The 27,099-nt window shown below is 42.8% G+C and overlaps 1 protein-coding gene across 4 annotated transcripts in view; it reads right to left on the bottom strand.

The window, feature by feature from the left end:
- Nucleotides 1–22,819, bottom strand: part of LOC122557116 (2-Hydroxyacid oxidase 2-like) — a 47,022-nt gene extending 24,203 nt beyond the window's left edge. For 3 of the 4 annotated variants that reach the window (XM_087992172.1, XM_087992173.1, XM_043704440.2), the window contains exons 1-3: nucleotides 22,695–22,819; nucleotides 18,501–18,649; nucleotides 148–299 (exon numbers count right to left, since the gene is read on the bottom strand). In XM_087992172.1, coding sequence (XP_087848298.1) covers nucleotides 148–299; nucleotides 18,501–18,649; nucleotides 22,695–22,787 — 394 coding nt within the window. In that variant the 5' untranslated portion in view covers nucleotides 22,788–22,819. Of the gene's footprint in view, nucleotides 1–147; nucleotides 300–18,500; nucleotides 18,650–21,016; nucleotides 21,095–22,694 lie in introns of those variants that run through there. The other variant, XM_043704439.2, reaches the window with a different exon arrangement.
- Between the last annotated feature and the right edge of the window lie 4,280 nt (nucleotides 22,820–27,099).

Raw genomic sequence — 27,099 nt, forward strand, 5'->3', positions numbered from 1 at the left:
CTGGATGCTGCCTGACCTGCTGTGCTGTTCCAGCAATAAAGTTTCAACTTTGATCTCCAGCATCTGCAGACCTCACTTTCTCCTCAAAGTATGCAAGTACCAGAGAGGGAACATAATTACCATATGATACAACTTGCCAACACTTACCTTTGGCAATACAGATTTCCCCATCAGGCCAGGCCATACTGGGAATGCCAGTTGGAGCAATCCCTACAGGAAAGCTAATCCCAGTGCCCTGAATATTGGTTCTCATATCTATTGCTGAAACACCTCTTAGGACTCGAGGGCGTAGTTGTATCCTGCACAAAAAAACACATGAAAGAAACCCAAAAGATACCATGGATCTAATATGAATGAAAAGAAGAGAAGAATCACTTGATAATTTTAAAGAAATTAACAAAGATCATTGTCAGAAATTCAATTCAGTATGGCACAGCAGATGATTATGACTGAGTACAGAACATATAGAGTCAGAGAACAGGTAAAAGTGGACAGTAAACCAGCTGTGAGGTTTGCCCTGAGGGAAACCTGATGATGCTGTCTCCATGCATGTACTATCCTTCTCCTGCTGGGTGTAGAGCTCTTAAATTTAGAAGGCATCATCAAAGAAGCTTTCGCTATGTGCTGCTGTCCACCTTGAAGTCATGACAGGCAACATGCAGCAATGATTGGAGGGGATGGATGCTAAGAGTGGTAACTAAAGGTCTGATCACATTTTCTAGTTTGTCCTTTGGATCATCCATCTTGAAACCAAGAGGAGTAAAATGAAAGAAAGGCTCACTCTCCTCTTAGCTGCCTGTCGGATATTCAGTTTCAAGGGGAGCTTCTGCACCATTAATTCCCTGCAGACAAATTCCCTCTCTAACAGTGAGGCACTTGGTGAAATTTTGCAACGTACAACAATGTTCAGTTGCAAAATGAAGTAATGGTAGGTTTCTCTCCAGTATCCTCGGCCCATATTTAAGCCACATCCAGCAAGAATAAAAATCAACTCGTGGTCTTAATCTCATTGTTGTTCCTGGGACATTTCAATTATAAATTAGTTACATTGTTTCCTACATTACAGCAGTGGCAATAATTCAAATGTAACTTATTGGCCATAAAGTGCTGCACCAGGCTCTTAGGTCTTAAAATGCTCTGCCAGTCATTTACACAGGTTCGAGGCAAGGAGAAAGGTTGGGGGAGAAGTGTGAGGAACATTTTTCACACAGTGGGTGATGAGTACCTGGAATACAATGCCACTAGAGGTGGTGGAAGACATGTTAGCAACCTTTAAGGCACACCTTAATTGACACATGAAAGGGAGGCAAACAGAGGGATAGAAACTGCACCTGGTCAGTAAATAGTGGGTCTAAATAAGGACGAGGAATCACCACAGGCTTGGTGGACCGAAGGGTCTGTTTCTTGCTGTATTGAATTCTATTGTGTTATATTGCTGACCTCTCCATCACTCACAGTCTTACTGAGGGCCCCTGGAAAAAGAACACTGTCACGTCCACCTGACAACACACCTATCCACAAATGTTCCCATTTACTCAGGATTCCAGAGAAGAAAGAAAGACTTATAGAGTACCTTTTATGATCACTGAATGTTTCAAAGTGTTCTCACAACTAATAAAGTGTTTTTGAAGTATGGTCAATGCCACAATGCATCAAATGTGACTATTGATTTGTGAATAGCAATGCTGAGTTTTTGTCATGTTGCTAGAGGGTTATACATTGACCACAATACTGGGATAACTCAGCTGCCCTTCTTGACAGTAGGACAAAATCTCTTATGTTCATTCTGAAAGGGCAGACATGGCCCCAGATTAACATCTCATAAACCAGGTAGCATTTGAGTTAGAGCAGCACTGGAATGTCAGCCTAGATAGTCGTTCTCAAGATCTGGAGTGGAACATGAACATACAACCAAAAACAGAAACGCTGGAGAAATCTGGCTTCAGTATTTTCAACTTATTTTCACCTACTTATCGTCCCCATTATCTGCTTTCATTCTCCCTATTATCCCTTCCTATTATCCATCTCTTTGTCTGCCTAACTGTCTTTGTCTCTCTCTCTCTCTTTCTCTGGACTTCATCTCCAACTATCCACTCACTCCCACTGCCACCACCCTCCCCACCATCTCTGCCCATCTTCAGCATATATACCACCATTTCCTAGCTACTATTAGTCTGAAGATGGACTCAACATGTTGACTCTTTTTCCTCTCCACAGATGTTGCCAGACCTGCTGAGTTTCTCCACCAATTTCTGCTTTTGTTTCAGATTTCTGGCATTCGTAGTTCTATGTTTTATTGTAAGAATGGATAATTGCTAGCTCAGAGGCAAGAGATCAAAAATTGAAGCCGGGGTGACACAAAGCTTTCTCTCTATTTATTGGTGGCTACAGCTCCTTCAGTTACTATTGTCACTATTTTAAATTCAGTCCCCTCCATTTATGACCACATAGTTCACTTTATTTGCTCATTTATGTGACAGATGATAAAACACACAGAAGGGAGGCAGATAACAATTTGCCTTCACAGGACTATTGCCCTGAATTTTGACCTAACCGATTGGGAGAGTACTGGATAATATTTAAAGGAGAAAAGGAAGCCAAACAAACTCAAGGAATTATTAGAAATCTATCAAAGGATGAGGAACAATGACCTGAAGTTACTGAAGAAAGTGTGTTTGAAGAAGGATTCAATGAAAATGCCTGTGTTACCTATCCTGTATAAATAACATTGTAACTTGATCTTTCTTTATTAGTGTCATTATTATAATTAGTCCTATATTGACACCTATATGAATGGTAAATGAATTTGATTTGATTTGATTTATTGTAGTCACAAGTACCTAACTACAGTGAAAAGCTTTGTTTTGCGAGCAGTACAGGCAGGTCAAAGTAACCAAGGACATACAGGTCATAGGGTGCTTAGACAGTGTGAGGCATACAGATTACACCGCACAGGAGATGTGTGAAGCAAGATCAACATTATTTGAAGTTCGAGAGTCCATTTCTCAGTTTAATAACAACAGGAAGGAAGTTGTTGATGTGTGTGTTCTGTATCTTCTGCCTGATGGAGGAGGTTGTAGAATGGCATTACCGGAGTGGGAGGGGTCTTTGATGATGTTGGCAGCCTTTCCGTGGCGATGAGAAGTTGGCTTCAGTGATGGTCTGGACTGTGCACACAACCTTCTGGAGTTTCTTATGGTCCTGGGCAGCGCAGTTACTGTACCAGGCCGTTATTGACCTGGATAGTATGCTTTCTGTGGTGCTTCTGTAGAAGCTGGTGAGGGTCGTTATGAACATGCCAAATTTCGTAAGCCGCCTGAGGAAGGAGAGGTTTTGTTGTGCTGTTTTGACCGTTGCATCTACGTGGGACGGCAGGACAGGTTGTTGTTTATTGTCACTCCTCGAAACTAGACCATCTCAACCCTCTCCATTGATGTAGATGGGAGTGCGTTCTCCTTCTTTCTTTCTGAAGTCAATAATCAGTTCTTTTGTTTTGCTGACACTGAGAGACAGGTTGTTCTCATTGCACCTGGTCACCAATCCCTCTGTCTTCTTTCCGTATTGTGACTTGTCATTGTTAGATATCTGTCTTATCACCATGTTGTCATCAGCAAACTTGGAAGTGGTGTTCATTCAGAGTTTGGCTACACAGTTGTGGCTGTACACAGAGTACAATATGGGGGCTGAGAATGCATCCTTGGGGGAGGGGAGGCTCCAGTGTTGAGGGTTATTGTGGAGGAGGTGCAGTTGTCCATCTTCACTGATTGTAGTCTATGGGTCAGCAAACTGAGGATCCAGTTGTATAAGGTGGAGCTGAGACCTAGGTCACGGAGCTTTAGATCAGTCTGGAGGGGATAATGGTGTTGAAAGTGGAGTTATAGTTGATGAGCAGGAGTTGTCCTGATGTTCCAGGGATGAGTGCAGGGCGAGGGAAATGGTATCCACTGTGGAATTGTTACACCAGTGGGCCAATTGTAGGGATCAAAGCAGGCTGGGAGGCTGGAGTTGATGTGGGCCAGGACCAGCCTCTCGAAGCACTTCATTACAATGGAGGTCAGAGCCACTAGGTGGTAGTCATTAAGGCATGCTGCATGTGCTTTCTTAGGTACGGGGATGATGGTGGCCTTCTTGAAGCAGTTGGGGACTTCACCTGGTAGGAAGGTGTGGTTGAAGATGTCAGTGAATATCTCCGCCAGCTGGTCTGCACAGGATCTAAGTGCACAGCTGGGGACACTGTCCAGGCCTGTCACTTTCCTTGTGTTGATTCTCAGGAAGACCAAACTGCATTGGTGATGGAGGGGACCAGTGTGTCTGGGGCTGTTGGGACAAGTGACACCACACCACTGGCATTGTGCTTGAACCGAGCATAGAAAACACTGAATACATCATGGAGGGATGTGTCTTTGTCTGCTATCTTGCTCTGCTTCATTTTGTATCCTATTTTGTTGGTTAGGCCTCGCCAAAGATGGCGAGTGTCCATGTGGTTGCTTTGGGCCTCTAAATTGGTCTGGTACTGCCTCTTAGCACCCCTGATGGCTTTGCAGAGGTCATATGTGAAATTTCTATATAGGTCTGGGCCAAACAACTTGAATGCTGCATGTGTGATCTTCAGTAGGTAGTAGATTTCCAGGTTCATCCAAGGCTTCTGGTTGGGAAACACCCACAATGACTTCATTGTCTCACAGTCCTCCACACATTTGCTAAAGAAGTCTGTGGCAGTGGTGATGTACTTGTCTATGGTTTCTGCTGAGTACTTGAATATGGTCCAGTCCACTGATTCTAAGCAGTCCCAGAGATGTTATTCCACTGCCTGGGACCAGCACTGTATTACTTTCTGTGAAGGATCCTCCTGTTTCGCTTCTGCTTGTAAGCTGGAAGGAGGAACACGGCATTGCGATCTGATTTTCCAAAGTGTAAATGGAGGATGGAGCAGTAGGCGTCTTTGATCGTTGTGTAGCAGTAGTCCAGGGTGTATAACATTAATTGCCTGATCTCATAGAATCCTTACAGCATGGAAGCTTGACATTCAGCCCATCAGGTCCACTCCTCCAAAACACATCCCATCCAGACCCACCTCATCCCTGTAACCCAGCATTTTCCATGGTTAACCCACCTAGTCTGCACATTCCTGGACACTATGATACAGACAGTCGCCCGAGAGAGAAATTGAACCCAGGTCCCTGCAGCTGTGAAGTAGCAGGGCTAACCACTGAACCACTGTGCCACCCTTAGGCAGTTTAGGCAGTTCCTTAAAGGCTGGTTATATTCACGTTTAACTCAGCATTTGTGGGTGGATTTTGATTGTTGACCAGTGCTGGAAAACAGGATTAATATATTTAGGTGGTTTGACTGACGCAGACTCAATAGGGCAAAGGCCCTTTTTCTGTGCAGTTGACCTCTATGACTGTACGAGTTAAGTCTCACTCTAAGTGCCAGTAAAATATAATAACATAATGACATCAGCAGAAAGCTATTGGTTGTTTCTTTTTGAATTATAAATAGAACTTAAAGTCCAAGGTTGGGTGTTGAATGAGAGTGGGAGTGGGCAGACAACAGCAATGTGGTCTCTCCCATGTACAGCTGAACTCCAGTCCCCAGATGGCAGGCGAATGAGGTTTGTTACTTGTCTGGATTTGGCTGTGACAGTCTGGAGATCATTTATCTGCAAGTTTCCGAAACGTAAACCAGACCCACACAAAAGCCAGTCCTTTAGTAAGTCACATGTCTTCCATTTGCTGCTCTGTAGCATGATGAGGAACCATGCATTATTAAGGTTTATGACTTTTTTTTTGTTTTAATTGCAAAGCAAATGTCAGAACTGAAATCACAACACTCTTCTTAAGCACCATGTTCAAGGCTATATCTATTTTGCCTGAATTGGACTGGCTAATAGCTAATCTCAGTCAGGTAGCTTTAAATGCAACTTTAGTAGAATTCTGTTGTGTGTCTGTCCATAGAATACCTGGATAGTTTCCACCAAACCACCATGCAAATGACAGACTTGATAGGCTTTTTCTAGCTGACCTGAACCATTCATAGCTGCATCTGACAAATGGTTTAAAAAGAAGTTAAGCCATCTGAGGACAACGATACATCCTTAATTATATGTACAATACAAAGCAGAAAGCTGCTTATTATATAATCTTGTGGAACAATCCACTTCTCATTAACTTTCCAAACATTAATTTCCTCATTTGTGCACATGCACATAGCAGCTGCAGAAAATCACCAAATGTTCCCATAATACAGGACACTTAATCCTGCAGGTTATTCAATAATTAAACTCTAACATTCTCAGTGAGATTGTCTCAAATTTCCTTAATGTGCTTATTACATAGCAGTTAAAAAAGAACATTTTATATTTAAGTCTGAAAATTAAGTCAACAGGGATTAAAAGCTGTGAGCAGTCGAAGGTTAAATGTTCCCCAGAGCAATGTGCAATTCAATGGAAAACCTTCATTAGACAAGAGCAGTACATATCGCGCGCCCCCTCATGTAATGTTCAATGCTGTGTGTAAGAGATATAATGTGAAATTTGCTTTCTTTCCACTCTAATAGAAAAAACATCTGATCAAGAGTCACTTAATAAAAGTATTAATTTTGAATTTCAGCTATTATCAGAATGGAAGACGGTGAATTGCTGGACTAAAATCAGGTTTGTTGGTTTGTTACAAAAACCATAAATTACAAGGCTATAGCAATCTTGATGGGGAGTTGGCATACTCATATGTCATTTGGATCAGGAGTATTGACAGACCTTTGCTGGTAGGTTTTGCTAAAAGTTGTTGCTTTTGTAATAACTAAACAAGCAGCCATGTGCCTGTTGGTGTCAATGTGGAGAGTGGTTCCTAGAATCATTTTCCCAGAGCTGAATTATCTAAAATGAGGGAACATGCATTTAAGGTGAGAGAGGAAAAGTTCAAAAGAGATGTCAGGGGCAGGTTTTTTACACAGAGAGTGGTAGGAGTCTGGAACGCACTGCCGGGGTGGTAGTGGATATAGATACAATAGGGGCATCTATGAGATTTTTAGATAAGCAGAGGAATATGCAAAGATCAGAGGGATATGCAAAGATCAGAGAGCAGGCAGAAAGGATTAGTTTGGTGTCATGTTCGGCACAACATTGTGTGCTGAAAGGTCTGTTCCTGTGCTGTACGTTTCTATGTTATATGTTCAAATCAGGAGTAGTCATTTATCTCCTTAGTTTCACTAAGATTTTCAATAGAATGTTGTGTATTAATGTTGTAGTTTGTGACCTGACATTAGGGGACTGTAGTAGAAGCTAGTTTACAGCTTGTCAGTTTGTGCCAGTATAATGCCACCTAGTGTTTCCAGCATGTCACTTTAGAATGGCAAATCTAGCTGCAGATCATTCTGCTGTAACGCGACTGTTGTGTTCCTATGTGACTTCGTGCTATAGGAAATCATACTATGGAAAACTGCTACAGAAAATCACACTGTAGAAGATCACTGACAGAAAATGTACACATTATCCAAACAACGGCCACAATTTGTCATTCGCGTTATGGCTAACTCATGCTGACAAAACACACGTTATAGCAGAACCACTGTACTGGGGTCACTGATTTATGAATGTCTAACTTACGAGCAGTTGTGAACAGGCTCAGGAACAGGCCATGAAGACTGCCTGTACTCATTATTGGTCTAATACACAGGGTTGCGTCATCACCACACTCCTGTACTGCAGTGAGAGCTGGATTGCATTGTATCAGCAAGACACAGGGATAGAGAAATTCTGTTTGAAATGTCTTTGCCATTTTCTTATTCAAATAAAGGACTGTCGAGCAACCATATTGAAGACAAGAATTCAGGCAAAAATCCCTCTGCGCTACCTACTCATTCGCTCTTCACATGTCACCATTTTAACGGCACCTGCACCAGCACTAACAGCTGTGCCAACACTTTCATCTCACTCAATCCTCCTTTGCTCTCATCCAAGGAGCCAATAGGGCAGAAAGAGACAAGACAGGTGGTAGGCTGCCTATCATTTGGCTCCTGACCCCCTTCAAGGAGAAGATCCCAACCCCGACAGTAAGTAGGGGGCTGATCTCTATGTCCAATCCTCTGGACTGCTATCAAAGGTTGTCCTTGATTTACTGTGCTGGGACCCCTCGCACCCACCAAGTAAAGGCTATCTCTCTAGATGTGACTGAGAACAACCATGTCAAGTCCCTGAATTTGCATTAGTACTAAACAGCAAAGCAAATAGAAGTGACATGGTGGCTCTGGAGGGAAAGCGCACAAAGTCAAGGCAAAGCAGGAATACTGTGAGTATCCAAGTAGGCCGAAAGTGTACTACTTGAGTACTAAGAAGCAAGTGCGTAGCCATGAGATGCAGCCTATTCCGATCTGTGAGCTAGGTTCATGTCTCTCTGCATAAGTGCTGGGTTTTTGCAACAGCATTTGAATAGTAGTTAATGGTGTGCCCTAAAATGCAACTTTAATATGCAGATACATACTGTGAGTGGGTTAGGATGTGTCCTGTTGGCAACCTTCGGATGTCAAAGTCCTTGGACTTGTTGGTGCCCATGGATTATAGCCTGAGATGCTGGTATCTAGTGCCCAGATGGAGATCTTTACTAGTAAGTACCAGGCAACCTCTCAATCCTCCATGTTACGACTTCTTGGTATCTAGCTTGTTTGTAGTGAATAAGAGAATACATATTATTGAAGCCAGATCTGCACTTCATTAGGCTGTCAACAATCAAGAATTCCCTTTAATCTTGTCTCTGTCTCGCACTAATCTTGTCTTGACATGCAAAATTGTGTTGGGATATAAAAACTAGTTTCACCCAACATTGAGATAGGCCTTTTTCGATGTCAGATGCTATGTTCCTAGATTCCCACAATGGCCCATCTAACTGAATGGCAGCATCTAAATTCCTATACTGTACCAGTATAGTTAACAGCTAAGTCTCTACAAACATGATGGAAAAAGAAGCCATATTCCCAGGAACAAAAGCTTCCTGTGCAAGGTGGTACCAGACAGTGCTGATTAAACAGGCATCTGATGAGAAGGGGTACTCAACCTTCTTGGTTATGGAGGCTACGATATCAAAGACAGAGGAGAGGACAATGAAACAGATGCATCCCATCCCTTGGATGGATAATCCCAGAGTCATGAGTGTCCTGGGTAGGAGAAGTGATTGAACATTTTGGAAGACTAAGAAAAATAAATAGAAGTAAAAGTATTGAAGACATCTGGGGCTGATAACCTAGGAACAACCATCACAGAATTAGGACCCTGAGCTTGGAGCTCAGAGGACAGACCCAACTGAGTGACTTCAGCTGACCAACTATCCTTCATCAGTGTGGGTAAAACTTAAGTCTCAGTAGTGAGTCTAAGACAGCTTTGTGTTATAACTTGATGCAATTTTACACTGGCTGAGTGATAAATAAAGAAGTAGATTGCAGTAACAGTGCTGTAATCATTGTGTTCATTGGCATTGATCCAGAGAGAGCCATGACATTCTGGCCCCTGTGAGATTCCACCCCACGTCTTAATGACGAGGCAGAGTGCTGCCAGAGAAGTAAAGAAAACAAAGCACATCTTGGATCCCACAATCTTATTCTGTCCCATTTGGCTGGGATCTGTGAGTCAAGTATCAGTCACATGAACACCTGTTGTAGATACCAATGAAAAGGAGTAAACTTTATCCTCAAATTGAGGAACAGTCACCATCGACAACTTCAGACATCCCACAAACAGAGCATTCCATTCTGCATTTCTTAACTAGCTAATGGAGTGAACAATTTGTTACCACAAAAGGAAGTCAGGGAGTCCAGCAAAACAAAGGTTAAAGATGTGTTAGTCCAATCGGATATCCATCCCATGGCTGGTATCAAAGAAGATAATCATGATTGACAGAGGCAGTCCTCACAGCTCTGGGATATTACTGCTGAAATTCCTTTGAGCAGAACCTCAAAGGAATGTTTTTCATGCATAATGTTACTTTCAACCAGATATCAGAAAGATGTTGTGAAACTTGAAAGGGTTCAGAAAAGATTTACAAGGATTTTGCCAGGGTTGGAGGATTTGAGCTATAGGGAGAGGTTGAACAGGCAGGGGCTTTTTTCCCTGGAGCGTCGGAGGCTGAGGGGTGACCTTATGGAGGTTTACAAAATTATGGGGGGCATGGATAGAATAAATAGACAAAGTCTTTTCCCTGGGGCCGGGGTTTAGGGTGAGAGGGAAAAGATATAAAAGACACCTACGGGGCAACTTTTTCTCTCAGAGGGTGGTACGTGTATGGAATGAGCTGCCAAAGGAAGTGGTGGAGGCTAGTACAATTGCAACATTTAAAAGGCATTTGGATGGGTATATGAATAGGAAGCGTTTGGAGAGATATGGGCCAAGTGCTGGCAAGTAGGACTAGATTGGGTTGGAATATCTGGTCAGCATGGACAAGTTGGACCGAAGGGACTGTTTCCGTGCTGTACATCTCTATGACTCTATGACTCAAGCCAGCAGTGTGATGGATACTTAATGGATGTGTGAATGCAGCTTTATATCTCTAGAACAGGATTGACTATACCTTTCACAGACAGGGAGGGCCCCATTACTCTCACACACTGGGCCAGTGAGCACATTCCAATAAAGATGAAAAGGTTTTGCCACACTCTAAATAATTGAAAAAAACAGTTGCAAAGCAACATGTTGGTAATTTAAATAAGTAACCAATAAAATTGCCATTTAGAAATGTCAAGCAACAAAGCTGCATTTTTGGAATGGCAACTAATTGTAAAATTATAAAAAGCTGCTTTTTACGAAACTCTCGTTCCCCCTCCTCTACCATGACCCAAGGAGACCCAACTTTCATTCCCACAAAGCAGTAGACTGACTCTCATTCTAACCCCAGAAGCCCGATCCTTATCCTGCCCTCACTCAACTCCTCAGCACCTCAACTCTTCTTCCAACTCCACCAAATATGCCAGCCTGACTTTACTGCCCCTCTTTCCAGTCAGTCTCTTCTGAAATCCTTTGCCGTTTCCAACCTGAGAGCTCAGTTTGCACCTCGGTTGAGGGAAACCACTTGTGTTGCACTTCTCACTGCTTCAATCGCTGACCATGTCTCTTCCACTAATAATGGGCTGCCTTCTGGGCAGGTTGCTCACGAAGATTACCTTATGCATCACTGGGGTACTGTACTCGAACTGAAGCTCCGCTGTTCTCAGAGTCATCACAGAAGTTCATGGTTTTACAAAACTACACAAAATCCCCTATTATTTCTGTTTTTTTGATATACGTTGACAGAAAGCACAGACCAGATTTGTACAGACTTACAAATCTGTTTGTAAATAGATTCTCACTACAGATAAACCATTGTGCACTATTGACATATAACCCTACTTATTAAAACCCGAACCTCCTTACAAAACTCCCCTATACTCACATACAGTCAGACACTAATGAAATGGGTGTTATGGGTGGTGGAAAAGACTGAGAAGATAGTTCGATGGTCCCTGTCCATAGGGTTCACTGAGATGATCCTTTTAGTTTGTGAGGACTTGCTGTTCCTTGATCTTCCTTCTGCAGGTACTTTCACTTGTTTGTATGAGGTGACTGGTTTGCATTTAGAATGTCCCTGGCTTATAGTTAAAGGCCACAACTCACAGCAACCAATGGAGGCAATAAGTTGGTTTTCTTCAGGCTTGAAGTGTTTTTTTACCACAAAGGAAAATACAGCCCCTTCCTTTTCAAACAGCCAATAGCTTCTGACCAAACATTCAGTTATCTGAGAACCAAATCACATAGCTGTTGGCAGGCAAATGGCCTTTGTCATTGACAACTGGTTACCATTCCAAAGACCAGTCAGATAATTATTGCCATCTGAATCTCACTTTGTACATACCCCAGGCTGCAGTTGGTCTGTAGTAACGTCCCCCACTGCTGGAACAGACTGTAAACAGCACCTTTAAGGAGTGTCAAGTAACTTTAAAATAGTGCAGCAATCCTTTCCACAGCCTTGGTTTTCAAAACAGTTCTCCCATTTCAGTCCATCATCAAAAATACAGAAAAATGAAAAGACACATTTGGCATTATCTCAGACAAGGCCTCAATTAATGATGTCAATCAGCGGGAATCCCTTTCCTCGTGTAACGATTGTGTTAAACTCTCTTTGGGGTATATTACAGCAAACATTTTAACCGTGCATTGTCCATTGTCCATCCTTTACCATCAAGAATAATGACAGCGGCCATTTATGGGAATAACGGTGCATCAAATTACCCCAAGTCAGACACCCAACTTGGACATGTATTGCTATCCTTTCTCTCTGTTGTGTCAAAATCCCAGAATGTGCTCTGGTGTGGGACTGACATCAACACAAGAGCTGTAATGGTTCAAGACCAAGGCCCACTATCATTATCTCCAGGCAATGAGGGGATGACCAATAAACATGGTCCTACTTTGTCAAACAAACAAAACGTAAATCTCACTGCACATTCAGAATTACCAATACATAAAAGGTAGCAGCAGTAAGAAAGGAAGCAGTCTTGTTCTGGATCAAGGCCGAGTGGAAATATAAATGTGGAAATTCCTGTGCAATGTTATTCCATAAATAGTTAACACACTTGTATCAAATTCCTCTCTCAGCAATTTAATGATGCTGATCACCCATTTAACAAAAACTCCCAAGGCAGGTGGTGAAGGCTACAATTCCAAGTTCTCATGGTATTTTAAACAGTTCAACTCTACTCATGCAGAGTCTGACATCAGATAGCTTGAATTATAGTCAGACCTACATCCCAGATGTATGTTATTATAAGCATTGTGCATAAATCCAGCCTCCGTATGCCAGAATCTTTCTAGGTTACTGCATTGGATGAAATTTGATATTTAAACTGAATGGCGTTATTACTTAGTCACATTATAAATTTTCTGGCCTAGCAGTTAAAATATTAACTCCAATCTCTGACTGAATACAAGCCTTCCGATGCCCACCCTCCCATGTTTCTTTCATTATTATATAATATTTTCTCAAGATGTTCCCAATGTCAAACTTCATATGCTCTTTTCACTCTACTCCGTGTTTAATTCTTCCTGATCCATTTTCTTCATTCCTTGAAACCACAAGCCACTTAATGCCCCTATTTTATTTTTGTGAGTTATCTAAAATATGAATTCATGTAACTGGTCTGACTTTGCTTCTTTCTTTATTCTGTATTTGTGTAATGATCACTTGTGAAAAGGACATAACACCAGGTTATAGTCCAACAGGTTTAATTGGAAGCACACTAGCTTTTGGAGCGACGCTCCTTCACCAGGTGATAGTGGAGGGCTCGATCGTAACACAGAATTTATAGCAAAAATTTACAGTGTGATGTAACTGAAATTATACATTGAAAAGTTGATTGTCTGTTAAGCCTTTCATCTGTTAGAAAACCATGATAGTTTCACTTCTTTTATGTGTAAATCACAAAACCTTTTTTTTAAAGTTGCATTCTCGGGTTCGGGCTGAAGAAGGGCTTATGCCCGAAACGTCGATTCTCCTGCTCCTTGGATGCTGCCTGACCTGCTGCGCTTTTCCAGCAACACATTTTTCAGTAAAGATCACTTGTGGCTGGATACCTATATCTAATGGTAGTGAATGCCTCACAGGCCTCAGATACATTAAAGATATTTCACAAATCCAAAACCTTGAAATTAAACCAGCAAAAATGATTATTTGAAAGGAGACACAACCCTATTCAACGAATGAGTTAGCACTACCACTAAAAGCATTGGAGAGCAACATTGGATGTTCTCCATCATAGAAAGAAAAGCATCACGTTTTCACTATTCTGGCACTGTACATTACATTGAAAAGGAGTGAGTGGGTACAACACCATCCCCCTTTTTGTTCAGGTTGTGGAGGAAGGGTGTAAAATTATAAAGTAAACCGATCAATAATAATAGAAACCCCATTAAAAAAATAGAGAAACGCAAGGAAAGTTAACGTATTCCAATCTAATTAAAGGCATTTGTGATGGAGTTTAGATGGGAACATAGCTGGAAGTCAGCAGGATTCCTGAGGGGGTGGAAAAGAGCAATCACACCATGGCTAATCATGAGGGAATGTGGCACATGGGCCTTGTCTGATTTTGTGGCAAGACTAGTCTTTTTACTGCAGTCACTGGTAATGCTATGGCTTGTCTGGTGCCTACAGACGCCTCCCTTGGCATTGCTCTGCTCAAGAATTCAACTTCTTGAACTTCATTGAAAACTGATGAAGGCTTAATTACACTATCTAGAGACAGATAAGCATTAACCTTGTTCTATTCCAGGTTAACTCCAGAATAATACGCTGGCTAGCTGATTTTTTTGGTGCAAGTTTAAATTGAATTATTTTTCTGAAATATTCCTTGTCTTAAGAGCATCTTATAATAAGTATTCAGGGCTGGCACAGTGGCTCAGTGGTTAGCACTGCTGCCTTACAGCACCAGGGACCCAGGTTTGATTACAGTCTCAGGTGACTGTCCGTGTGGAGTTTGCACATACTCTGCGTGGGTTTCCTCTGGGTGCTCCAGTTTCCTAACATAGTTCAAAGATGTGTAGGTTAGGTGAATTGGCCATGCTAAATTGCCCATGGTGTTCAGGGATGTAGAGGTTAAGTGCATGAGTAGTAGCAGAATGGGTCTGGGTGGGGTACTCTTTGGAGGTTCAGTGTGGACTTGTTTGGCCTGTTTCCACACTGCAGGGATTCGATGATGATTACATTTTCCCAAGCAGTAGATAGACAGGTTTATGGTGCACTCCAATTCCCTTGTTATTCAAGACATTTTTTTTTAAATCCAAGTGATATTGCTTGTACCAACACAGACTCAGAAAGTAGGTAAGTTAATCCAATTTGCTAATTTAATGAATGCAGAAGCAATAGACTTTAAAGGAGTAACAGGGACAAGGAATTATGTACTGCTTATATTTCGTGATGCCAGATTGGGCTGCTCTTGTCATGTGCTTCACTCAACCAAGATTTCAAAGTCAACAAGTTTGTTCTGTACGGAGGTTAAAATGACAAAATAGGTAATTGGCTGCTGGCCCATGCTCTGATCTGCAATTTTATAAAGTTCTTCCATCCTTCTGTGGAACACAGCTTTGAAATTTCCACTGCAACACCAGCAACTTTCATTTGTCAGGTATCTGACAGCCTGTGCTGTCTGAGTTACCAATGGTACATTTATTAGTTGCATTTATTAGCTTGCAGATTGTTAACTATCTTAACTATACCAGTAGTCTCCCCACTATGTGGATTTGTGATCATTGCCTTGTTGTCTGCTTACTGGCTATTTAATCCAACTGTCAGGTCCTGGGTCAGCCATAACCCAGCAGTGGTGGCAATACAGCCAAAGGAATTCTTTTTGTCTTGAAATGCTGGGGTGGGGGAGATAGGAACAAGACACTTTGAAGAATTTTCTCCCTTATTGATCCACTAGTGCAGCCTGCTGCAAAAGCCTCTGCATGTACCCTCCAGCTTTCAGAGTTTGCCACCTCCCCTAATTGGATGATAAACAGCATCCTTCTTACCTTCCCCATCCCGGGAAAATATTGTCCAAGTCACTGCTAGGAAAGCTGAAACGTTTTGAAGAATAAACTTAGCCAATGGGAAACTAAGACAACTGTATTTTTTAAAATTTATTGTTTAGGTGAATAATGTTGAAATTCACATACTAGCATCTTAAATAGGAAAACATCCCAAATGGTCACTGGAACAGTCCAGGTTAATGATAATAGCTGTGCATGTTATTTCAGAATCTGGCCATTCGACTGACGATCCACCTAATAATTAAAAACTGGCAAAAAATTGTGTCAATCACAGTCTGATTTGATAAGTGATATTGGAATTTTTTTCTAAGAGAGAATGATTCATGCATAACATAACTTTTGAAAGCCCTTTCTTGTCAGAGGAATTAGGAGTGTTAATTGGTGCTGTTTCCCTCTCTCGTGTGGAATTGTAATAATTTATCAATTTCATTTCCAATTTCCACTCTGCCCTCACCTTCACCTGGTCCATCTCTGATTTCTCCCTTCCCTTCCTCTCTTTCCATTTCTGGGGATAGGCTGCCCACTGATTTCCATTACAAAGCCACCGAATCCCACAGTTACCTGGACTATACATTCCCACACCTTGCTTCCAGTAAGGTCTCTCTTCCATTCTCCCAGTTTCGCTGTCTCTGCCACATCTATTCCGATGACGCCACCTTTGCAGCAGAGCCCCAGAAATGTCCACCTTTTTCCACAACCGAGGATTCTGTGCTACTGTAGTTGACAGGACCTTCAGCTGAGTCCAACCCATCTCCCATACTTCTGTTCTCAGTCCTTCACTTCCCTCCCACACCAGCGATGTGGTCTCTTGGTCCTTCTTTCCACCCCACCTGCATTTGTATCCAAAGAATCACAACCTACCATTTCCACCACTACTAGCTATACATTCGCCTCCCCTCCCTAGTCAACCTTCTACACGGGATAGTCCCTCTGGGACCCGATCCACTCCTTCTCCATTTCCAACACCTCCCCACACCCCCATGGTACCTTCCTAAGCAATCACAGAAGGTGTAACATATGCCCATTTACCTCCCTCCTCCTCACTATCCAAGGCTCTAGACACACCTTGCAGGTGCAGCAACGATTCACCTGCACTTCATTTAATCAAGTCGACTGTACTTTCTGCTCGCAATACAGTCTCCTATATTATGGGAAGATGAAATGCAGACTTGGTGACCACTTGATCCATAAAAATGACCCCAAGCTTCCAATTGCCTGCCCCTTCAATATACCACCACATTCCCACACCAACATTTGTGTGTCAAACCTGTTACAGTGTTCCAGTGAGGTTCAATGCAAGCTGGAAGAACAGCATCTCATCTTCTACCCAGGAACCTCACAGCCTTCAGGACTCAGTACTAAGTTTAACAATTTCAAAATGCAATCACTCTCCTCCACATCATTTATCCATCCCCATATCCCTAAATCCTGTTGTGTGTGAGTTGTTCCTCTCATAGATTAGAGTGGTGCTGGAAATGCACAGCAGGTCAGGCAGCATCCGAGGAACAGGAAAATCCATGTTTCGGGCAGGAGCTCTTCATCAGGAATGAGGCTGGAAGCCTTGGTGGTGGATAGATAAGTCAGAGGGGGGTGGGGCTGGGGAGAAGGTAGCTGTGCGTGCAATAGGTGGATGGAGGTGGGGGTAAAGGTGATACGTCGGAGAGGAGGGTGGAGCGAATAGGTGGGAAGGAAGATTGGCAGATGGGACAGGACATGAGGATGGTGCTAAGCTGGAAGCTTGAAACTGAGGTAAGGTGGGGGGAGGGTAAATGAGGAAACTGGTGAAATCTACATTGATGCCCTGGGGTTGAAGTGTTCTGAGGCGGAAAATGAGGCGTTCTTCCGCCGGGCGTTGGGTGGTGAGGGAGTGGCGGTGGAGGAGGCCCAGAACCTGCATGTCGTCGGCAGAGTGGGAGGGGTGTTGAAATGTTGGGCCATGGGGCAGTGGGGTTGATTGGTGTGGGTGTCCCGGAGGTGTTCCCTGAAGCGCTCTGCGAGAAGACATCCAGTCTCCCCTGTGTAGAGGAGACCGCATCGGGAGCAATGGATGCAATAAATGACATTGTTGGATGTGCAAGTGAAACTTTGATGGATGTGGAAGGCTCCTTTGGGCCTTGGATGGAGGTGAGGGGGGAGGTGTGGATGCAGGTTTTGCAATTCCTGCGGTGGCAGGGGAAGGTGCCAGGAGGGGAGGGTGGGTTGTTGGGGAGGCGTGGACCTGACCAGATAGTCACGGAGGGAATGGTCTTTGCAGAAAGTGAATGGGGGTGGGGAGGGAAATATATCCCTCAACACCTTTACCCCTTTCTCCATCCACCTATTGTACTCCCAGCTACCTTCTCCCCAGCCCCACCCCCCTCCCATTTATGTCTCCATCCCCGAGGCTTCCAGCCTCATTCCTGATGACGGGCTCCTGCCTGAAACGTTGAATTTCCTGCTCCTCGGAAGCTGCCTGACCTGCTGTGCTTTTTCAGCATCACTTTAATGTTGACTCTAATCTCCAGCATGTGCAGTCCTTACTTTCGCCTTGTTCCCTGCATAGTCGACCCATTTTCAATGACTCACACTTCGCATGAGAACCCTGCTTAGTTTTCCTCTCTCTCTCTTGGATTATCATCAGATCTCTCTTTGTTTACCTGCCCCTTTATATTTTTCTCTCTCTGTCTTTCGCGCTCTCTGGCCTCTATCTTTATTTACTCTATTCACTCCCTCACCATTATCAGCATAATAATTACTATCCTTTCCAGTCTGATGAAGGGTCATTGGACTTGAGACATTTACTCTGTTTTTGTCTCTGCCGATGCTGCCAGACCTGGTGAGTTTCTCCAGCACTCTGTCTTTGTTCAAGTTAGGAGTGTTCAGTCATGTTGTTATTGTGTTTGTGGTTTAAGGATAATGTGGTACACTGCTTTAATAAAACATGGCACATATTCAGAGTGCAAAACATTACACAAACCTTTTAAAGGCTAGCAGGTTCCTGTCTCTTGATTCACAGTCATCTGCACCTCCAGCATAGAAATCCCATACTGCTGAAGGGAGAAAACGTTCAGCATAGGCCTCAAAGTCATCCAAGCAAATCATAGACATTACTAGATGGGGTGAATCCTGAAGAATAAAATATAAAATCTTTCATTTGATGAAACAGTGTTAGAAACTTACAGCTGCAATTTCATCCCAAATTCATAAATATATTGTTTAATTCTATAAGAACACACAATGCAAGATGGAACAATGTTCTGTCAGTGTGTTAGTTGGTCTCTGATAAGACCTATATGGTGGTTTAACTAATGGGCTAGGTTCATAGAATCTCTACAATGTGGACAGTGCCCCTCAGGCTCATTGAGCCCACACCAACCCTCCAAACAGCATCCCCATCCCACCAAATCCCAGCACCTCCCCCCCATTTCCCATGGCTAGTCTACCTAGCTTGTACATCATGGGGCAATTTAGCATGACCAACCCACTTAACCTGCACATCTTTGCACTGTGGGAGGAAACTGGAGCACCCGGTGGAAACTCATGCGGACACGGGGAGAATGTGCAAACTCCACACAGACAGTCTGCTGAGGCTGGAATCGAACCTTGGTCCCTGGCACCATCAGACGGCAGTGCTAACCACTGAGTCACCATTCCATGCCAATTCCTGCTCCTGCCCATTAACTAAGCAATGATTCCTGCTGGATTCAAGCGGGAGTCAGGCCTCAGTATGGAATTCAGGGCAAGGAGTTAAAATCTCTCTAGGCCTTGGCTTTTTGCTCACCCAGGCTCCTCACATTGATGTTGTGATAAAATTGGGCCCAGTTAATATTCAAACAAAGCTAGGAAGTTGTATTCATATCCAGAATATAATTCAAAGTTTGACCATGTATCCCATCCACGTGTAGCTGCTTCATGGGGAAAATAAATTTGAAATCCCATGGAAAAGTTAATGAGGTGTTGGATTTCCTTGGAGCTATTCTAAACTATATAATCTCATGAGTTGGACTCATACATCCAAGAAGAATATAAATCAGGTCTTTTTTGATTATGAGTTTCCAGAACATCATCAGTCATGGTTGAAAGGATTTTTTTTCTGGGTTACTGCCAATAATGAGAGCTTTAATGTTATCCAGCAAATCCGGGAGGTCTGGAGAGAGACTCAGAATAGACAGTTTAGGCCGAGTAGAACAACCTGAACATTTCTTTTACAGAGATTTTTGCAGGGTGGAATGTTCATATAATGCATTTATTCAGCAACAGCTCTTAAAACACTTGACACAACTTATTGACATCAGTCACAATAAGGCGTATGTTTTCAGTGGTATAATTTGAAATGGTGCTCTAGAATACCATTTGAATCCACTTGCCTTTAACAAAGCCTCATTTCTGAGGGTCTGACTACGGAGTGCCACTGGATTAATCCACACGTATGCACATAGTACTGCAGTAATTAGTCATTCCCTTCTAAAGGGAATGGGTGGCAAGGTGGCTCAGTGGTTAGCACTGCTGCCTCACAGTGCCAGAGACCCGGGTTCAATTCCCGCCTTGGGCAACTGTGTGGAGTTTGCACATTCTCCCCATGTCTGCGTGGGTTTCCTCCGGGTGCTCCAGTTTCCTCTCACAGTCCAAAAAAAAATGTGCAGGTTCAGTGAATTGGCCGTGCTAAATTGCCCATGGTGGTAGATGTAGGGGAATGGGTCTGTGTGGGTTGCTCTTCGGATGGCTGGTGTGGACTTGTTGGGCCAAAGGGCCTGTTTCCACACTATAAGTAATCTAATCTAATCTAAAGTCTGGCAAACCAGAAGAGTTTCCCAATTATCACTTGCCATCAGTCTTATTAGAAAGATTTACAGGCTGAAAATCAAACTATTTGACCTTATTACAATTTCAGTGGTCAATATGGCCTGCAGTAGGACTTGAACCAGGAATTTCTGGCCAGAGGTCGGAAAACTGTTGCTATACCATAAGACCTACTCACTAAGTATGTACAAACTAGAAATGTTTAGCTATGACATGTCAAAAAGAATAGAACTGACTCTATCAAATTACCCAAATAAAGAAAATGCAAAGGACTGAATTTTCTCTTCTGTTGGGAAGCCCAAAATGAAGCAGGCAGGACTCCAATCTCTGCCTGGTTACTGCAAAGCATTGTTATTGTTGTGATAATAGCAGTTTATGTATAGTTAAGTCCCACAAAGAATGATAAGAGATCAATAATCTTTTTTAAGAGATGTTGATCATAAAATCATAAAATGTTATGGCTGAGAAAAAGGCAACTTGGTCCATCAGGTCTATATCAACCTGAAATGAATCGAGCAGACTAATCCTGCTGTCCAGCATTTAGTCCATAGACCTGCAGGTTATGCCACTTGAGCAGCATTCCTGATACTTTTTAAAGGAATCCAGGGTTGATGCCTTTCAGGCAGTGAGTTCCAGAGCCCTACCTTGTTGAATTTCCCTTTTTCAAATCGTCATGCATGTTTTGATGCTCACCTGAAAATTAAGCTCAGGCCTCAATGTAATGTATCATCCAATAGAAAAAACAGAGCGTTACAGCTGTGTCTGGACAAAATCAGACTGCTGTTAACAACCAGCAGAGAACATTTAATCAATTATTGATAATCTTTTCTGTGTACAATTACACACATTAACCTCCATCAGTTAGAAAGGAACACAGGCATCGTATTGCATTTCGTTACTCTTTTGAATTTCAGTGGAATTTAAAACTGCTGGTGTAATTTCTGTTGTCCATTTTCAAATTATGCTGATAACAGTGGACATATGAGGGTACATTAGAATGCAATTGAAGGCAGACATCTTGATTAAAGCACTAGACTGCTAACCAGGTGTTTGGATCAGAATGTTGTCCTCAATTACAACCTACTGCATGACCTGAATATTCATTGTTAAGATTCCTTTGCATACAGCACATAAAATAATTTTTGAGGTTTGGATAAACTTAGGAGAAAGTGAGGACTGCAGATGCTGGCGATCAGAGTCAAGGAGTGTGGTGCTGGAAAAGCACAGCCAGTCAGGCAGCATCCGAGGAGCAGGGGACTCGACGTTTCAAACATAAGGTCTTCATCAAGAATGATTCCTGATGGAAAGCTTGTGCTTGAAATGTCAAATCTCCTGCTCCTTGGATGCTGCCTGACCGGCTGTGCTTTTCCAGCACGACACTCATTGGTTAAACTTAGTTTCCCTATGTGGTCCCTCAACCATACAATCATGGCATGAGATCAGTTGTTGACCTTTTCAATCCTCTGCCTTAAGGCTTGATTAGACAAATAGTTGTTTGGTAACACAGAACTTGAGTATTGCTGAAAAGAGACAGGTTTTGCCGAAGCTTTTTGCCTTGCATTCATCAGGACAATTGGCAAATTGGACACCTCCACCACCCTCAACTGTCCTAACTGTCACCCTCACTGTCCCAGAGATTTATCAATAGCACCTTGACTGCAATCCACAGCTTATAGGTGTGTGGTCCCCTGATAGATGAGGGGATCTCCAGTCACCACTTTGCTGATTATGAGAGAGGTACCAAGGTGTGGTGATCTCGTTTGCATAGGTAATCAGCTGAGAATTGTGCGATCGTCTGTGATCACTCATCCTGAACAGTAGTGGATATGATGCCATCAACGATGCTTGTTGCCTTACTACAACTTCAAAATGGTAAATCATGGCCAGAATATCCAACCTTTTTACACACGACAGCTTGCTGAATATATATTCATTCTTGTGTTTGCCAGCATTACAACTAAGATGACATTTCAGAAGTACTGTACTTCATTGAACTTGAAGCCCTTTAGAACATAGGAAAGAAAGGAAGTAAAGATGCTATCCAAGTTTAACTCTCTACTTCCCTTATGAAATCAGAAAGAGCTTCCGCATCATCTACCTCTCTGTTCTAAGCCTTTAAGAACAATATTATAATTAAACAATATTATGAGGGAAAAACCACTGATTGACATCTTTTTCTCTGAAAATATACATGAATCTGGAGGTCTGAATTTCACGCATGTTTTGCATTTGATCATACAACTAAGCTTTGCCTTATTGAATTATTGCAAATTGGTGCCCCTTATTTTATATTCTACATTATACAGGCTAGGATAATACATTCTCTGACTTATCTGCAGCAGATCCATGATTAAACAGTGAAAATTCTTACCTCAAAAAACCAGTGTGTTCTTTCACAATTATCAGTTTTGCTGTAAATGTGAATGTTGCAACGGTCTGATATCTTTACCAGGAAGTTACTCATTAATTTAGAACTGAGTTATAGATTGAGTTAGTAGTTAAATAATACCATTCCTAAAATAAACATTTGCTGCAAAGGACTGAATTTTTCATTTCTAACCAATGAACAGTTTCCAATTCAGTAATATTTAACATTTAGGAGCAAGCAAATGATGTACACAATGTTTGAGATGCCAAAAGACAGACGTGATGAGAATTTGAAATATCTTTAATTCCTTCATCAGCTATGCTATTGGCTGTATAGTGTACAGACTCAACAGTGACTTTGAATGTTCCAGTCCTATAAATGACTTCACCTTCAAATTATAAATGACTTGTTTGTCTTTATCTGTTTGCTGTGCTGTTTTAAATATTGTATTAACAGATTCATTGTAGACAGGATAATGCTTCAAATACTTCAACTATTGTACGTGGTGACCCGACACTAAAGATGACCCAATTTGTTTTGGTGCCAAATTGCACCTTGAGGGCTATGTTCCACTAATAAATTGATGCTGATGTTTCAGTTAACAAATGCGTGTTTAGGGCAAAGCTTTCATTAGGAATCAGTCTCAATTTTGCAGCTCAGAGATGCAAATTTGCAGTTATATAGGCCTCATAAGTTGACACAGGGAATCAAGCAGGTCATTAGGCCCATGTTACCAAGACAACGTACATGGGTTTAAGTCACATCTATTCACTACAGCCAAGTGTGGTGACTGTTGCACAAAGTAACTTCTCCTGCCCCTATTTCAACAGTTCACATTTTACACTCTACAAATCAACTCATTTTGGGAAGAATGTTACAAAGGTTGACTTCCATGCCACCAGGTACAGTTTTTGTACATTATTCACCAGCATTAGCAAGATTACGCAAGGACTGGAATCTTTCAGTCAGCCTGGTTATTCATGCAAGTTGTCAGTAATGCATGAGGTCATTTATTAATGCTTAACCCAATGTTGAAATCATCATTCCTTGATATGTGTAACACCTGGAGTTATCGCTGTGTCTCAGTTAGAAATAAAGAGGACAAAGTTCACCATTGATAAGAAGTTACTTGACATCAGCTGTCCTCAGCTGTGAGAGCTAATGTGAACACCTGAGAATTGGAAACCAGCCCTCTCTACAGCGGTGCAAGGATGTATTGAATCAAGGCTCACCAATTTTCTAGTATTGGGTAAAAATAATTGATCTCCTGTTAATGAACAGTCAGTTTTCCATATGACATGTCTGATCCCTGCTGTATGTCTCACTTATCATGATGAGCAGAATTCTGCTAGGCAAGCAGTTACACGGATGGGTTTTTCAGAAGAAAGGTCACAGGACTCACAACATCAACACAGATGCTGCCAAACCTGTTAAGTTTCTCCAGCACTGACTGTATTTATATCCTACTGAATGGAACAGATTGAGGGAATGAATGGCTTACTCCTGTTCCTATGCACTGAAGCTGATTTTCTTGTGGATAAATGCCAGTCGTGTCATGTTTTTGGGGTATTTTAATCTGAGGCTGTGCAGTGTGTCTCACCATGATGTCGTACCAAACTCGCCAGATCAACTACCTGCCCTGCTCCTACTGCATCCCTTTCATCCAATTCTAGCCCCATTTTGCCATGTGTCATTCTGGAACAACTCACCAATCAACAGATATCCACTGAAAGACCAGCAGCCCTGGTGTCCCGCAGTATAATTACAAGCGCGTTGTGTGCTCAGACGTGCAATTGCATTCTGAAGTTGTCCTGCTCAGTGACAAAGACTAGGGAGAAAGGGAAGTTGAAGCCATGATTCACCGACAGGAACCTGGAGGTCCTGGTCGAGGTCGTAATGAAGAGAAATACTCATTCCCAAGGAGGCCTTGCCAACAGACCTTGGCGTTGTGATCCAAGGTTGCTACCTGGATCAGTGTAGTCTGCACAGGAATGGCCAGTATTGCCTCAAGAAAATCAATGACCTTCCGCATGGGTTTACAACCTCCACCTCTGCATGTTGCCTGGGCCCCCAACATCCAGATCCCCTTCCTGCTACCCTTAGGCTTCATGCCTCCTCACGTCCACGGACAACCATCTACATGAACCTGCACCAGACCATCTATCCTCCCCTGCTCCTGACATCTGAGGTAACCATGCCAAGTGTAATCCTTCACTGCCCCCAATCTTTGAAGCCAGAGTACTCCTGACAGTGGATGGTCCCTCCTCCCACTTTACCCTATGCCCATCCATGCTTTACTGTACCCCACCTATAATAACAGCTGTTCCCTTCACAATTGTTATCTGTCTTCCGTCCAGCTTCAGAGCCCAATCACGAAGAACAGTTCCCAAGTCTCCTTTTTGTAGCAGTAAACCTCCCAATCCCCCACCACCACTGCCTTGGTTTCTGTGGATGGACCAAATAAACTGACTGGGGCCCACCAGCTAACCAAACAGACTCCGAAAAGAAATTTCAAGACCCCTGACTGGTGGCTGCATATATCCCTGACCTCACTAGCCCATCCCCCACAAAATGGCCACTTTTGAGCCACAGAACTGACTGTGAACACTCCTTACACTGTGGAAGCATGGATCCCTGACCAAGGACACCCAAATCATGGCCAATCCCCTGGACTGGTGCGGGAAGCTGCCCTTAACTTATTGTGCCAAGGACACCTGACTGACTGATGCCTCCTTGGATTTTGGTGAGGATTACTCCCCGAAGACTCTGAGACATGGCTGCTTGCTTGCTGCATGTGAGGTATACTTACCCATTAGCTGTCGGATGGTGCAGTTATGAGATTGATGCAGCACACTGTACATCGTTCCCTTGACTGTTGACCGCTGAGCAGCAAAGCAAGCTGCCTGGCTGTGTGACTGCACTGATGCTGTGAGCAGTGGGGCCAAGTGGTGCTGGAAAAGCACAGCAGGTCAAGCAGTATACGAGGAGCAGGAAAATCGATGTTTTGGACAAAAGTCCTTCATCAGGAATCTGATACTGTGAGCATCCAGGTAGGCAGCAAGGCAGCATGGGAGAATGAAGGGAGTGTGGTCAAGTGACCACAATCAAGCCCGACAGAAATTAAACAGCAGCCGGTAGCTATGGGTGACAGAGAACAGTGGAAACCGATATCAAACAGGTTACAAAGGCTCAAGGGGAATCGGTTGCAACCAGCCCCATTGTGTCTTGGAGAGAGGGAGACAATGAGAGTGAGTGAGGGTAAAAAATGAACACAGTAGATGGACAGCATATATTCATCTCACCTCACTGAGTGGTGAATACAATAGACTAAATTGAGTGTAGACGAATTACTGTTTCACCTCGAAAGTGTGTCTGGGGCCTTGGATAGTGAGGAGGAGGAGGTAAAATGGGCAGGTTTACATCTTCTGCGATTATGGGTGTGGGGAGCTGTTGGGAATGGAGGAATGGACCAATGGAGGAAATGGTTCCTGCAGATGACTGAAAATGTGGTGGGAGGGGAATATATGTCTATGGCATCTCACTTGGGTATGGATGCAGATGAGGATCGATAAGTGAGATCCAAAGAAGTCTATTAATGTTGTTGGATGGAAGAGAAAGGGGTGAGGGCAAAAGCTCAGGAGATGGCTCAGACAAGGCTAAGGCCTCTGTCAACCATGGTGGCAGGAATTTCCAGTTGTAGAAAAAAGTGAACATGCTGGGTCCCCCTGCAGAAGGTACCATCTTCAGAACAGATGAGAGGGAGTCAGAGAAACTGGGAGAATGAAATGGAGTATTTTTCAGAAGCGGGATGTGACAATGAATAGTCAGGGTAACTGTGGGAATCAGTCGGTTTGTAGTGGATAGGCCAACCTATCCCCAGAAATGGAAACAGAGATATCAAAGAAGGGGAGGAGTCAGAGATAGACCACATGAAGGTGAAGGCAGGATGGAAATTGATTCAGACCCCTTTAAGATTACACCCTACAGTCCTAGTTACTGTAACTGGGTGAGAGGTTTAATTCTGCTCACTGAGAGAACGGTTGCAGACTGGCATTTGTAAATTCTCATTTCTAATTCAGAGGAACCAGCATGTGTGGACTACCTTAACTCTCCTGCTTTCATAAAGTTAGTGCTTTAGAATATGACAGTGAATGATCAAAGCCTTTCAATCCTTAAAGAGTGAGTCAACATTTTTTACATACTTGGTACAACCTGAAAAAGTCTGTAAAAAGAAAGAGACTCAATTGTTTCGCATTTGAATTTGAAAGTCATTTGGAGCCCAAAAAGCACACTCCCAAGCATCTGTTGTTGTTTATATAATAAGAAAGAATAACTTAAATCTATGCAGTCTCTTATCACATCTTTCAGACATATCCTGAAATGTAGAATGAATTACTTTTGAAAAGTT

The sequence above is a fragment of the Chiloscyllium plagiosum genome, unplaced genomic scaffold (genome assembly GCF_037043375.1).
Source record: "Chiloscyllium plagiosum isolate Xiang-an unplaced genomic scaffold, Cpla_swu_hap1 HiC_scaffold_11, whole genome shotgun sequence".
In the NCBI taxonomy this organism is placed as follows: Eukaryota; Metazoa; Chordata; class Chondrichthyes; order Orectolobiformes; family Hemiscylliidae; genus Chiloscyllium; species Chiloscyllium plagiosum.